The following is a 15446-nucleotide window of genomic DNA, read 5'->3' on the forward strand; positions in this document are numbered from 1 at the left end:
AAATAAGTGCCATTGCAGATTGATGACTTAATTTTGTTTTAAAACAATTACTTGTGTAGCCTTACATATTTAAGAAACAGCTACATGCAATAGGGGTTGAATAATTATGACATGGCTGTATTTATTAAAAATCCTGCTATTTAGAAATATTAGGTTATATATTCACACTATGACTTTGAATGTGTCACTCAACTGTTTAAAAATTCTGGGTCATCAGAAAAGCTTACCTTTGTAAATCCTTACTGTCTTCGGGGGTTGAATAATTTCATTTGCAACTATATATATATATATATATATATATAGATAGATAGATAGATAGATAGATAGATAGATAGATAGATAGATAGATAGATGTACAAATACAAATCTGTTATATACAGATAGTGCAAGGGAATGTATAAATAAATATAGATACATAAATATAAATAGATATATATAAATAGACTAAGCTGTGTATTGCACATAATTATTGTATATTATTATCAATGGGGCAGTTTTAACTGTTCATGAGATGGGTTCCGGTTCTGGTGCTCAGTGCTCTGAAGCGTCAGCCAGAAGGCAACAGTTCAAAAAGTTAGTGGGCTGGGTGTGTGGGTTCCAGTGTGATTTTTCCAGCACTTTTCCACACTCTGGAAGAAGACAGTTCTTGAAGGGAAGGCAGGGGGCAACCAATAATCAGCTCAGAAGTCCGAACTGTACTTTGTAGTCTTCTGATGTCCGATTTCATAGCTGAACCAAACCAGACAGTTATAGATGTACACAGGACAGACTCAATGTCTGCTGAGTAGAACTGTATCAGCAGTGCATGTGGCAGGTTGAACTTCCTCAACTGGTGAAGGAAGTACAACCTCTGCTGGGGCTTTTTCAGTGGAGTTAATGTGGGGCTCCCACTTCAGGTCCTGTGAGATGGTAAAGCCCAGGAACCTGAATGACTCCACTGATGCCACAGTACTGTTTAGAAAGGTGAGAGGGGGTAATGTTGGGGAGTTCCTCCTAAAGTCCACTATCATCTCCACTGTTTTGAGCGTGTTCAGCTCCAGGATGTTATGACTGCACCAGACAACCACTCCGCCAGCTGTTCAAACTCCCTTCTGTATGCAGACTCATCGTCATCCTGGATGAGGCCAATGGCAGTAGTGTCATCTGCAAACTTCAGGAGCTTGACAGAGGGGTTCTTGGTGGTGCAGTCATTTGCGTACAGGGAGGAGAGTAGTGGGGAGAGCACACATCCCTGGGGGGCACCAGTGTTGATGGCACAGGTGCTGGAAGTGAATTTCCCCAGTCTCGCTAGCTGCTGCATGTCTGTCAAAAAGCTGGTAGAGACACTGACAGATAGAGGTGGGATCATGGATTTGCATTAGCTAAGTCTTACAGCTGGGATGAATTGAATGTACTTGCATCAACAATAACATACACCCTGAAAATAACGTGGTGGTCAAACATGCAAGGAAATTGTGAATTTCATTAAGAAGACACTAGATGCCGCTGTATGCTTTGTACTTTATGTAAGAGATAAACGAAGAAACCTTGCGGTCCCCGTGTGTTTCTGGGATACTACTGGCGGACTAATTGTGGTCTGAGTGTCATGGCGACCAACAGCGAGCAACTTTCCAGAGGTTTCGTAACTGATACAAAACAATTCAAGGACACAGGTCAGTAGACGTGAATAAAATATTCGCCAAGAACAGTAGCACTTAAAATTAAGAGTATGGCAGATATAACCGAATCGGGTGCTACTATTACTATACGCGTTTGTTTTAAAGCCTGTTGCAAATGGGATGCTAAGCTAACATATGCTAACGAGTCTTTGTCCGCGTGATGAGCGAAAACATTAAGCCAACCTTAATTTTTCGATGCATTGCTATTTTTACGCACGCGTCGTTTTATACAACCCAACTAAACAGATTAATTGTATCGCACCTAAAAAAACAAATAATAAAAAAAAACACGTAGTCATCATAAGTACTGGGCACGTTTGCAGTTGTAGGATGCGCGTGCTGAAGCCGCGTGCGAGGCTAGTCTCTTATGTCTTTTGAATGAAACGACACGTAAACAACCACGTAAGAACATTTGGTATTTCGCAATTACATGTGCTGAAATGCCATGAAAATATACTCACAATTATGCCGTATATTGTTGAGCGTATTAGGTTTGTTTGAGGTCACGCGAGCTGTGTTTTCGTGCGCATTCTTCGCCATGCTAATCAGTTTGGCTAACATTGTTCACGGGAACATGTACAAGTTCAATGTAATGTATTATTTATTATTTATATATGTGCTCCTGTATGTTTGGCATGGATAGCCGGTTGAAAAAACTGCGCTGGTTGATTGTCGTGTTTGGGTAACTACGTTGTTCTTACGTTCTTGTTTCTAGACTTGCAGTTGCATGTTTACACCTCTGTGATAGCACTATTTATTACCTTTCTGAATTCTTCTGACATATAGTTTATATCCAAATAGTATTAGGAGCGTATTTTGAATATTAATATATTTCGAATATTCCCAGTTCACGCTTGTTCCATGATGACGGTAGTTTCCACCAAAACAGCATAGTTACCACAGTCATTGTTGCTACAATTAAACGTTTCCATAGTATACTTTAACAGGGAACTTAGTATTAGCCATCACTTTCATATTTAGTGAAAAAAAAAATAGAAATTAAAATGCAGATTAAGGATTTTTTTTTTTTAATTTTTTAGTCCAGGCTTTTAAAGAAGAAAGATGCCACATTTATGAATCTCCTGTAGAACACAACTGTAGCAATAGCATTTTGGGGCAGACTGTAATTACCATGGTAAATTATTGAAAGAGGTGGTACTTGGTTGTGATACAATTGGCGGTTGGATGGCTGTGGGTTTGCCCAAATTTAATGAGGTAACCATAGTGTCATGCATAATAAATTTTTTGAATGATATTCTATATTTGTAAAGCTATGACACTTTGGGGCAAACTGGTTGCCATGGTAATTTGTGTGTGTGTGTGTGTAATGACTAGTACTTTGCTATGAGTGTTAGGTTTGCCTTCATCTGTGGAAAGCATTACATTCTGCAACATGTTGTATACTGTGCTTGTACAGCACAGATTTTTAGAAACCTTAGCCATCAAAGTTAGTCCTTTTTGTAGAGTTCCCATAACCATGAGAGTTGTGAACTGCCACAATCACGTGAATAACGCTGTTTCAGTACACTTTTTTGCAACATAAGTTATGTAAAACACCGGCATGGTTCACTGGTTAAACAGTCAATTGTTTTTAATCGTGTGAGGATCAAAAGTGATTTGCCAGACTGGTTTTATTGTGTAACAACTCTACTGATTGAGTACAAGCTCTGTGTTCATCCAAGTGGGTCAGATATTATGTAACATGCTCATGCAACTCACAAATAAGCCTTTAATTTTGTCTGTTCAGGACTTAAAAAATTCACTAAGGATTTCTGCTTTTTTTCTGCTTGCCCAGTTGGGCGAGTAGTTCAGATGTTTTCTTGGCCTAGAGCAAAAATAAATAACGTTTTTTATTTTTTTTATTTTTTTTTAAGCAACACAATTTTGTGTGACAAAGATATATATATTTTTTAGCTTTCATTAAATGTAAGTTTTCTTTAATTAAATTACTAGATGTTTAATTTGCTGTAATAGCTGGAAATTCTGTGATGATTATTTAAGTTCATAAATGCTGCAAAAGGATGATATATACATTTCTAGATAGTGAACTGAATTTTAAGTCTTGCATAAATTATATTACTTGGACCTGTTTTTATCATAGACATGTTACAAATTAGACCCTTTGTTTTCACATAGATTATTGTAAAGCACTTTATACAGGCTTACCTATGAATAGTATAGATAAACTGCAACTGGTACAAAATGATGCAGCCAGAGTGCCTACAAGATCCAGGAGGAGAGACCACATTACACCTGTTTTAGCTCATTTATTACCTGCAAAATACAGGATTGATTTTACTGTTCTTTTTATGGTTTTAAAAGCACTTGATGACCTAGCACCATCATACATTTCTGACTGTTTATCAAAATATATCAGGGCAAAAGTCCCATCAACTGGCCCAAAACACAATTAACTGTAGTCCTAAGCAGTCTGGCCTGCCTGCCTTATTGTTGAGCCCTGCTTTTAATCTATTCCTTTTTTCTGTTTTTCTTCTGTTGCATTTAATGTTCTATTTAGAACATTGTTAAAGTTGTGCAGACGTCTGAGAGGCTTCCAACTCATTCTTTTGCCCCCAGAATATGGACTGAACAGTTAGCTAATTTAATAAGTTGTATTAGTAAAGTTCATTGTTTTTCTTTACAGAGTGAAAATTGAGGGTCAACACATTTTGTGTATCCCAATTTGCAGAGCAAGGACAGCAGAATTTCACACCTAAAACTAAGATTGGAATTTGGTTGTACTGGTTTTTGATATGGAATGTGCCACGAACACCGGTCCTGGTAAGTTACTAATGTTTTGCCTCTTTATGAATTCATAATTTAGCAGTGTACTTAATCAAGAAGTTATGTGGAAGGTTGCTTATAACTAATTACATTGAGAAAATAATGTAGAGCCCTGTGAAATCCATTTTATTTTATTGATTTATTTTTATTGATTTCAAATTTTTTCCCAAATTCCATGTTTTCCCTTTTATTTTTTTCTGAATTCCATGTTTTAAAGTTTAATTAAATTTTATCACAAACTGTATAGCCGAATCTGATAATTTAATTAGACTTTAATTAAATTAAAACAGAACAATTACTTTTCAACATTCCATTGCATTATTTTTTTATCAAATTATGTGCTTCCATACAGATTCTTACTGCACAATCGAAAACACAACATTGTAGTTATTTTTTGTCAAATGCAGTGCTGCACAGCAGAGCATCACAGTATTACTGAAAGCATTGATGAAAACTTTTTCTGTACAACAGCATTCTTGCTTAAATATAATGGAGTTATTATTTATTATTATTATTATATTAAATATTATACTATACAGTAGTAATATATTTCTGTCACAATTTCTTCAATGTCATGCGTCTAGTTAAATTGAGCTTTTATTTTAGTGGAAAGCCAAATGAAGCACTTTGTCTTTTTTTTTCTTTTTTTTTTTTGACGACAGCTTTACACTTCCGGATAAGCAGTTTATTATATGGCTAAATGTGCTTATTAAACTGCAAAAGGCTATGATTTTATTATATTAGCATATAGTCTGTATTTGCTGAACACTTTAAAGTTAATAAACACTGCTTTCTGTCATCTACACACAGAACATGCGTGATGCTTGTGATAATGTGTTATCAGTGTATGAGTGGGTGCTTAACATTCATTTTGTGCATTTATTTCATTAAATCTCAGCCTTTTGTGGTTTAGTATTCACACTAGGACTTATCACGGTTTTTATTCATTGTGCATTCATACGATGATTTTATCCCAAATATGTCACATTTTGCGACATTCCGAGTTTTGTCGTTAATTCCGTTTTTTATGACTAGATTCTGCGATTCCATCCATGTTTTCCTCAACGCGAAACTCATAGGGCCCTTAGAATGGGAGAGTTTTACATGTCTCCATATAGGCAAGTTTTTAATTTTCACAATAGATAAGAATTGCTGTACCTGCCCTATAGTTTGTTTTAGTATTCCACATTGCCCTCCCAGATGTCTGTATTGATGTTCCCATCATGTGATTTTTGTCATAGGATAAGTTTGAAACATAAAAAACAAATGTTCCTTTGTTATTGTCCTCCTCGAGGAGATAGAAGTTTTTGTTGTAATCACCACACGTTTCATACTGTAGGCCAGGCATGTTAAACTTGGTTCCCGGAGGGCCACAGTCCAGCAGAGTTTAGTTCCAACCCTAATTAAACACACCTGAAGCAGCTAATCAAGATCTTCAGGAGTGCTTGAAGATTACAAGGAGGCATTTTGGAGCAGGGCTGGAACTAAACTCTGCAGGGCTGCGGCCCTCCAGGAACTGAGTTTGACACCCCTGTTGTAGGCTGTGTTTGTTCATCAAATATGTTTTTAAATCGTGTGTTTCCTCCACAGAGGATGACCCAACTGATACTGCTGTTCCACATGAAGGCATTACTGTTAAGGATGGCAGTGAGACCCCAAGAAAGAAAAACAAGAAACATAAGAAACACAAAAGTAAGAAGAAACGAAAGAAGCGAAAGGGTGAAAAAGAGAGTAGCTCTGAATCTGGAGTAGAGACAGATGGAGATTCTCGAACAAGAACTAGGTGAGTTTGTTTGGTTGCTTGGCAACTAGGGCTGTCAAATTAAAATTAAAATTTCGAATATTCATCGAATTTAAGGAAAAAAAAAATGCACATTCAAATGCTAAAACTGTGTATTCGAATTTTGGATTTGTGCCAAGCACTGACTATGACTTCAGATCGATTGCGTTCTTGCGCAAAAAAAGGCTATACACAGTGCAACAAATACAGTTTAACAGAAAGCAAGTGTCTCAAGATACTTTTTAAATGTATTTTTAATTAGAGACAGCATCTAAAAAACAATGCTCCTGCACGAGACGCTGAATAAACAAAATCAAAGCGAAACAAAGACGTTCGTCTTGCACGCGTTACATAGAAAAACAAATAGATGGTTGCAAAAGCGTTTGGTGTGAACCGCCCCTTACAGTTGGCGGAGGTCTTTGGCTGTTGTGTCTTGCTCTCTTAAAAGCATTTCTCAGATTAAGCAATGAGTTGTTTACACACTTTGTCGGGAAAGGAGTTCAACTTGGAAATATGTGTTTTGAGATTCTCGCATTCGGTTCCAGTCTGTTGTATTCCGTCTGTTTGAACAGCCTCTTGCCTGGGCTCATAGTCTGAGACGCTTCACAACCGAGTTCAGCCAAATACCACTGACATCTGGGAATAATGCTACCCTACATACAACTGTACTAAATAAAAAAACAATGTGGTATTTCGCTGTTATTATGAAGTTTGAGTCGGGGGTAGTACTTTGGCATCAGTAAGTGTAACACCATGTGAACTGTCTATTGAAGCGTCCCCCCCCACTTAACATTTGAAAATATGGACCGGCTAAAACGTTTTATTTAGTTTATGCACATTAGTTGAAAATGGAATGCTCCTTTTTTTTTTTTTTTTTTTTTTTTAAAGCCAGGAATGTTATTTGCAGTAATATAACGGTGCTGTATGGTTTATGTATTTAATGCACCCTCTTGTGGACTAAGGAAACAATGTCAATTAAAAAAAATCAGCTGACTTTAAAATTTGAATATTATTAGAATTTTGAAAATATTTAAGGTCAAAATTCAAACTTAGTTTCTCTGCCCAGTTGACAGCCCTATAGGCAACACAGTGTTTCAATCAAAGTTTCCTAGATGCTGTATTTATTTTCATTAAAAATTTATACTTTTGTATTCTAGCATGAAAAAAGATGTCTCATCGAACATTGAGGCAGATGATCGTGCAAATGCTACAAAAAACTGTACAGAAGGTATTTGCTTTCTATATATTACAAAGCTTAACAGACCACAGGCACAGGTTATTATTACACGTGCATGTACGATTAAACCAGAAATGTGTATTCTGAAGAATGAATTTATTAAACCATAAAAATATATTTCTTGCCAGATCTTAGTGATGAGGAAGGTGAAAACAGAAAAAAACAGAAACATCGCATTGGGAAGAAGAAGAAGAAAAGACGACGTAAAGAGGACGAAAAGCAAGGGAAAAAATCCTCATCTCGCTCCAGATCAGAGAGTACCTCAGTATCGGGGTCAGAATCGGAACCCGAGTCCAAACAATCACAAAAGTTGCAGTTGGAGTCCTTAAAGTTGGATAGGAAGTCACCCATCACTGCAGCCAAGGACAAATTTAAAGACTGCATACCCCAACTGGAAGATAAAAAGATAAATGTGTCTCCTGATCACAGTGAAGAAGAAAGCTTGACACCAAGAGGGAGAAGAAATGTTTCTCCTGAGGGTGCACTAATTGCAGATAACGAGACTCATACTGAGAGGGACAGACATGTGGAATCTATTGGCAAACATGAAAGTTTAAGTAAAGCTCAAGAACTTCCTGATATTATCCCTAAGCAAGAGAATGTGCATAAAGAGCAAGCTGGGCAGAAGGATATCTCAAAGGAAGCAAATAGGAAACAGAAAGATAAGAAAAAACTGTCCCTCTCCAGGTCAAGGTCACGATCACTCTCAGACACTAAAGGGACAAAATCTAAACATAGTCGCTCCAGAACTCCAAAGCGGTCATTTGGTAAATCAGGACATCGTAATGACAGTTCGTCTTCAAGGGAGAGGTCTGAGTCTGCCTCTGGTGGGAAAGATCGAGCAAAAACAAGATACTCAAGATCTCCATCAGGAAGGTCACCATCCAAAGCAATAAAGAAACCTGGACGCAGGTCAAGGTCAGTCTCTGGAAGGAGAGGGTATCGCTCTGACTCAAGATCTAATGAAAGGACTAGAAGATCAAGGACCAGGTCCCCATGGCGTAGTCACAGGTCAAGATCTAGGTCAGCTGGAAAACCAAGGCGTTCAGGCTCGAGATCAAAACAATCCATTTCTCGACGGAAGATTCGTCGCTCAAGATCACGATCCAGATCTGGATGGAAAGGAAGACGCTCAAGGTCTCGCTCTCGCAAAAGGACACCTATATCTCGGAAAAGACGGTCCAGGTCCAGATCTGTCCGAAGAGCAAGGCGAACACGCTCAAGATCCATTGTGATCCTAAAGAGATCAAGATCAGACTTGAGGAAGAACAAAAGATCTAGATCAAGGTCCTTGCGTAGAAATCGATCAAGTTCGTTAAGTCCAAGATGTCGAAGTAAGTCTCGGTCCGCTCAACGCCTTAGACCCTCTCAATCAAGATCTCCTGCAGTCTGTCAAAGGAGTTCAAAATCCAGAAGCCCTCTAAGCACAAAGTCAGAATCAGTATCTCCACCGCGATGCAAAAGATCCAAGTCACGATCATCTTCACTTAATTCAAAGTCTGAATCCCCCAAATTAAGAAGGCCTAAAAAGAATAAAGATAAACGATCAAGATCTGTTTCACAGAGAGACGCATCAAGATCTATTTCCAGGGAACAAAAGTCATCTGATAGTCTGTCCCCTGCCAAGAAAGCATACTCTAAATCTCCCACTCCTTCTAAAGAAAAAAAATCTTCAAGGGATAAGAGTTCAAAGGAATCTGAGACTAAATTGCACATTTTGGATACTAGCAAGGAAAGTTTAGATTTAAAAGAGAATGCGGGGTCAAGTGGATGGAAACCAGTGTCTACTGAATGTTCACCTGTGCAAAAGACATCAAATGAGGATTTAAAATTATCTGAATGTGACAAACAAAGTAAAAAAAATAATGAAGACTTTGAAGATCCTTCCGATTGTGAAGGAAGACAAAATCGATCCAGGTCCTCCTCCTCAGAACCAGTGCCTCAGTGCGGGACTGTAGGGTCAGATGAAGATGATCGCTCGGGCAGTTCACGATCACCTTCACCAAGTACAAAAAAAAAGGAATCAAAGTCCTCCAATAGAATGTCTCCTATTCGGAGAAAACGCTCAAGCTCGGCTTCGTCCACCCAGAAGAGGCGATCCAAATCAAAATCTGTGAGCGCAAAAAGGAGGTCAAGGTCTCCTGCAAGAAAACGCAAATCCAGGTCTCCCTCACCTAGTCGAAAAAGGATAATAAAATCACGGTCCCCTGTTCGGAAAAGGAGATCACGTTCAAGATCAGCCAATCGGAGGGCAAAGTCAAGGTCTAAATCTCACACAAGGACCAAGCGTTCAAAATCCCCTAAGCGAAAACGGTCAAAGTCTAGATCGCCAGTCCGTAAAAGGAGATCCAAATCGCGTTCCCCTGCTAGAAAGCGTAGATCTCGATCCCGGTCAAGAGCTCGACAGTCGCGATCCAAAAGATCACGCTCTGTGTCACGCAGAAGGAGACCAGCATTTCAAGGGAGGTCTTTTGATAGACGTGATAGGTGGAAACGTGAACCGAGCCACTCGCCAATTCTGATTCTCCGCAAAAGGAGGTCTACCTCGAGATCTCGCCGCAGTTCTAGCAAGACGCCACCACGCCTGACTGACCTAGGTAAATATACCTTTTTATCATCTCCTTCAAGTATACAATTGTTAGCAATATTTAATAGTTAATTTAACTTCAAAGTAATAAGAAATATCTGTTTGTATCACAGCTGCGTTTCTTTAATGTCTTTCCCTCTCAGATAAAGATCAACTGTTGGAGATTGCAAAGGCTAATGCTGCTGCAATGTGTGCAAAAGCTGGAATGCCCATACCTGAAAGTCTCAAGCCGAAGGCAATTCTACAGTTACCCCTGCCAACACCAGCTCCAACCCCCTTGTCTCTGCCTCTACCACTGCCTGTGCCCAATTTACCTATGAATCTGCCCATGGGCATACCAGGTATGCCTACAATGCCAAACATGACAATGAATGCTGCCATGGCAAGTATGACAGCAGCAACGATGACCGCTGCCCTCTCTAATATGGGTGCCCTGGCAGCTATGCCCTCGATGCCTCCCCTTCCCACCATTACCAACAAGCCCCCTCCTGCACCCACGCCTAATCTCGCCAACATTGAAGAGGTCAAGAGGAAAGTGACTCAACAGGCTAACAGCATGAGCATCAAGGAATTCACAGAGGTGAGATTTATTTGTGAAAAATTATACATATTTACATCCAAGCATTAACAACCAGGTTGCACATTTAAAGTTATTTATGTATTTATTTTGTACTTCTTTTTAATAGAAGCATTAGTGCAAGCCCGAACAATTGTGCAAAAAAGCAAAACAAAATTATTATTAATAATTTGAACAATTTAAAAATAATGTTTGTCCCTTAATTTCATGGCATTGGTGTTATCAATGTTAAAACATTTTTTTTTTTTTTTTTTTTTATGTTTTAAAAATATTTTCATAGGCTGCTTAAATATGCATATTGTGTTTTTTTTTTTTTTTTTTTTTTCCAGCATGTTAAAAAGTTATTGATTCACATTTTAACTTTAATATTTTCACACACAAAAATTTGGTGTTGTACCCCATTGAACTCTCAAAATTTAGTCATTAGTGTTATTTAGAGTTAACTTGCTTCGTTCTAGAAACAAAATTAAATATCAAAAGAAAGAAAAACAGCCCAGTTGTTCTTTATGAATAAAAATAATGTCAACATGTTACAAAATGTTTACCCTCAGCTTTTATGGGCAAAAACGGAACTGAATGGGAAATTTCAATTGTAAGTTGCAAAGTCAACATTTTTTGAGAATGATCCATTTGCAATTTGGGTCAGTTCTGTTGTGTGACTTTAGAAAACATGGAACACAGCACATGAGTCGTATAGACTACTGTTTACGGACACAATTATTCACTTTTGTTGGAAAGCAAAGTGCATTTTAAGGGAGCACACTACAATAACACATCAATTTCGTCATGAATGAACCAAGAATTGTTACTGAGAATATTTAGTTAAAGATGCACATTGAGATATGTTGTACTTGTAATAAGTGGTGTTTTATAAAAATAAATTAACTGAGTGAATAAAATATTTTTATTTAAAATGAACAAATAAAGAACTAGTTTTAATGACATCTCAAGCATAGTCCTTGAAAACAAATAGAAATGTGCTTGAAAAGTCCTTGAATTGAACTTTGAAGCATCTGTACGAACCCTGTATACCTCATGGATTGGCTGCATGTAATGTCACCATCGCATTAGTTTGAGGCATGATATGCCATAGTTACATTTACACTGCATCTAAGGGGTCAACTCTGATTTTGGTTAAACTTTACCAGAGACTGTTTTTACAAGATTCTCCCTTTAAACACATATGCCTCTAAAGACGAGTGTAATGTGACTAATCCATTTAATGTGTGTCCATCAAAGACGAGATCCAAGCAATTATTTTTCATTGAATAATGTCTCTTATTATCCTTTCTGTTCTTTACAGACAGTTGTTCATCAAAAAGTACAAAGAAGCATTAATTCTAGTCAGACATAGTGCAGATGCGATAAACTTGCAATGAAACTCTTCTCTCGTTAATGTGCATCCAAAAACATGTCTGTCAGACACTCGGTCTGAAGTGCTGGATATCTTAAAGAGACATTACCATTTTGGTACTTGTCAATTAAATGAATGTAAACTCAAAGCAAAATATTTGCAAATAGTAAATATTATTGCAGTGACAGCTCATCTTTAAATATATATACAATGTCATTACATCATTAAATAGAAGCTAAATAAAAGCTAAAATGAGTTTATAATAATGATGACATACAAATTCTGAATATACTTTTTCACATATTATACATAGTGAGTTACGTTTCCTGGCTGATTACCTCCTATACATTTGTTTATGGTCCATTCATGCCATGTTGGAATTACTGTAATTGCAAGTATCTGACTTGTAATATTGTTCATTTCACTCGTAATACAAGTTGGGAACTCTGAATTATATGAAAGCTTCAAGTTCTTCTGTGAAGTCCTTAAAAATGAAAACTTGGTTCTGGAAAGAGTACTTGAAAGCCTTTGATTTTCATTCAATGATGCCTGTATGAACCCTGCACTCAGTACGCGTCTTAAGACAACTGTGCTCAAGAATCAACACTTAAGCACTGCCTTTCAGTGTAAATGCCGCTGTATGGTTAAACAGATGCTAGACCAATCACAATTTTGTATGCAAATGAATACAAGACAGCAATAATTACAAAATCTTACAATGATTGATCGACTTTGACAAATTTCTATACGTTAAATGGTTTGAGCTGAATTAATTGAGGAACATTTTGGTGAACATGAATCGGAAGTTTGAGGACTATCAATACAGTGCTGCCTTACATGCACTGTAATAGTCTATTTCAAGATGGCATATGTTTAATCAAAGCACATCTTTATTGTCAATATTCATTTTTGCTAATCATTTGTTTTTTAGAAATGTAAACAGATTGCAGAGAGTAAAGAGGAGATGAGGATTGCAAGACCACATGTTTCTGATGATGAAGATGATGATAATCGGGTGAGTGATTATCCAAGTATTTCTTTGATTTATATACTACATATGTGCATGACACATTTTAGGTCAAGCTTACGTATATGTTCTAAAACATTGTTTTTGGTCAGATTTTAATACCGTTTTCTATCTTCCTTGCTTGTATTTACCTCTTGTTTATGTTTTATTAAATATGTTGCAGTAACCCACTGTCGTCCTCCTGTATTCCGAAAACAGTCCTGATAATGGACACCTGTGGCTCATATTTGGGATAAAGGATGAGCTCTGCCAGAGGCTTTTTGTCATATAAATTAAGCTTTCATTTGCTCAGAGGACTGGATATTTGAGCAACTTGAAATTTTGATTTCAATGGTTTATTTCAACAATTATCTTTTAATTTTCACTTGTTGCAACAACTGCAAACTACAGGACATTTTTTTACCATAGGACTTAACTACCAGGTTAGACCGTTTAGTGTGTCTAAAAGTGAAACAAAGGGGTTAAAGTCTAAAACAGACATGCTACCTTTCCAGGCTGACAGTGAAATGTTTAACTTTCAGGACTGTTCTCACCTTTACTATATATGGTGCCTCTTGATGCCATTAAGAATGATCTCTGGTAGTTTTAACTCAGAATTATAGGTGTAACTTTAAAAAGAAAATACATAATTTGTTATATATCTTAGATCACAGGTCAGAGCTTTTGGTTCAACCACACATTAGATCTTTTCGTTAATGTGCAATGATGAGTTTGAGTATTTTTTGCCTCTGTCTTTTAAAAACCATTAATTGTAAATCAGTTGTTTAAGTACATTGATAAGGAGAATTCATTAATCCGTTATTTGTTCCTTAACAGTTTTGTGAACTTTTAACAATTAAATGTTGAGACTCGAAATTGTACTTGAGTGCTATACTTAATGGATGGTGTTTGCATTGATGTGCATTGTAAGGTTACTGACCACAGATTTTCTTTTAAATACATTTGGTTAAACCTTGCCATGCTGCTTGCTGGTGACTGACATTGTGGTCTGGCTTTATCTAAAAATCGCAGAAGATACTATTCATTGTTGACATTGAGAATCATAAAATACGCCCTTCTCCTCTACAGACCATGATGCAGTAATGTGGTAATACAGTTCTGTTTTATCCTGTAAAATGAATTGACTGAATTTTTTGACCCAGCACTGCAGGGCGGAATGCTGTATTTTGAGTACTGAGAATATTCTGCCACAGGGTTCATTACATCGCATAAGATTTACATTATAAAGGTAATTGTTTAGACACTAGGCTACTTTAATGTGTACTGTATAATGTGTAGGTGTGCATTGTCTATTTTTACTTCACTCCTTTGTTGTGATACTGTTGCAATCATTTTCCTAATTTCTTAGAAGAAATGTGATGAAAGCATGGCTCCTACAAATCTCCTCAGAAAAGTCTGAGGTAGACATAAAAGTTAACAGTTTAAGTGTACATTTCAATATGAAGACGTGTGCCTCACTACGGTTTGGCAATGTAACACTGAAACATCCACAATGAAGATACATGTGATGTTTCACTGCATTGATAGGGCTTGATGAACTCAATTAAGCATAAATTATTCTTGAGCAGTGTATTTGGTATTAGATCGATATTTCAACCAATTTTCCAACTGGGAATGTGAAGCGGATTTGTATTTTTAAAACCTCATGGATTATTAAGTTTAATTTTGTCCCATATTTGTTCCCCTAATTGGAAAAATAATGTTATCATGGAATGAGCATTGCCACATAGGATACATTAAGGTTGTTATGGAGAAGTTGCATTTAAGACACAAGCCAAGCATCGCATTCCTAGCATAAAATGTGAAGCGTTTTTTAAATCCTTTTCATCACATTGAAACAAAATGGCACACACTTTGTATATAAGGCAACATTAAAAAAAAAAAAAAGTGAAATGAAACTATGTAATTGATTTTTGAAAATGTATTTTCTTTTCTTCATTTCAAATGAGTTGATCAAAATTATGTTGTTAAATGATGGTAGGAACTTCGCGTCGACTTTGTCTCTTATTGAAGTATGATGGGACGAAATAATCTCTTAAATTAACTCTTCAGTGTATATTTTTAATTCAGTGTCTATTAAAATGTATACAAAAATAATTCTGTTGTAAATTATTGTTCAGACCTCCCACGCAGTGTTATCACGTGGTACCTGTTACTTTTCTCAGCGCTCTTGTAGACAAACCAATCGGTCGTATGTGTTTACTAGATAATTCATTTTGTTTGATCATTTCACAGATATTTCAATTGCAATCCTTACATTTGTATGCTTTAAAAGATTACACATTTTAGTGTAACAACTACAATATGATCAAAGACGTTCAGGGATTTGAATGAATCTCAACCAGTTCAAATAAACGTATTATTATCTAATACGATTTACATTTTCCTCCTGGCTGGTGCAGTCTATAGAAAGTAATAAACTGGTAGCTAACTAATAACATT

The 15446-nt window shown here is 36.8% G+C and overlaps 1 protein-coding gene across 1 annotated transcript; it reads left to right on the forward strand.

Annotated features, from left to right (window-relative positions):
• The first annotated feature begins 1537 nt into the window (after positions 1 to 1537).
• On the forward strand, positions 1538 to 15101 carry LOC127446896 (serine/arginine repetitive matrix protein 2-like). Its single transcript, XM_051708213.1, has 8 exons — positions 1538 to 1652; positions 4303 to 4439; positions 6033 to 6225; positions 7380 to 7450; positions 7588 to 10056; positions 10190 to 10626; positions 12909 to 12992; positions 13168 to 15101. The coding sequence occupies exons 2-8, from the start codon at positions 4412 to 4414 to the stop codon at positions 13168 to 13170; spliced, it is 3285 nt and encodes a 1094-aa protein (XP_051564173.1). The 5' UTR covers positions 1538 to 1652; positions 4303 to 4411; the 3' UTR covers positions 13171 to 15101.
• Positions 15102 to 15446: the final 345 nt, after the last annotated feature.

Source organism: Myxocyprinus asiaticus, chromosome 10 (assembly GCF_019703515.2).
Source record: "Myxocyprinus asiaticus isolate MX2 ecotype Aquarium Trade chromosome 10, UBuf_Myxa_2, whole genome shotgun sequence".
Classification (NCBI taxonomy): domain Eukaryota; kingdom Metazoa; phylum Chordata; class Actinopteri; order Cypriniformes; family Catostomidae; genus Myxocyprinus; species Myxocyprinus asiaticus.

What these genes read in the sequence shown, in the direction of transcription:
- LOC127446896 (XM_051708213.1), top strand. Translation starts at nt 4,412, where the DNA reads ATGGAATGTGCCACGAACACCGGTCCTG. An exon ending in GATTCTCGAACAAGAACTAG is followed by an intron (nt 6,226 to 7,379) that starts GTGAGTTTGTTT and finishes TTTGTATTCTAG; the next exon opens with CATGAAAAAAGATGTCTCAT. An exon ending in GCATCAAGGAATTCACAGAG is followed by an intron (nt 10,627 to 12,908) that starts GTGAGATTTATT and finishes TTTGTTTTTTAG; the next exon opens with AAATGTAAACAGATTGCAGA.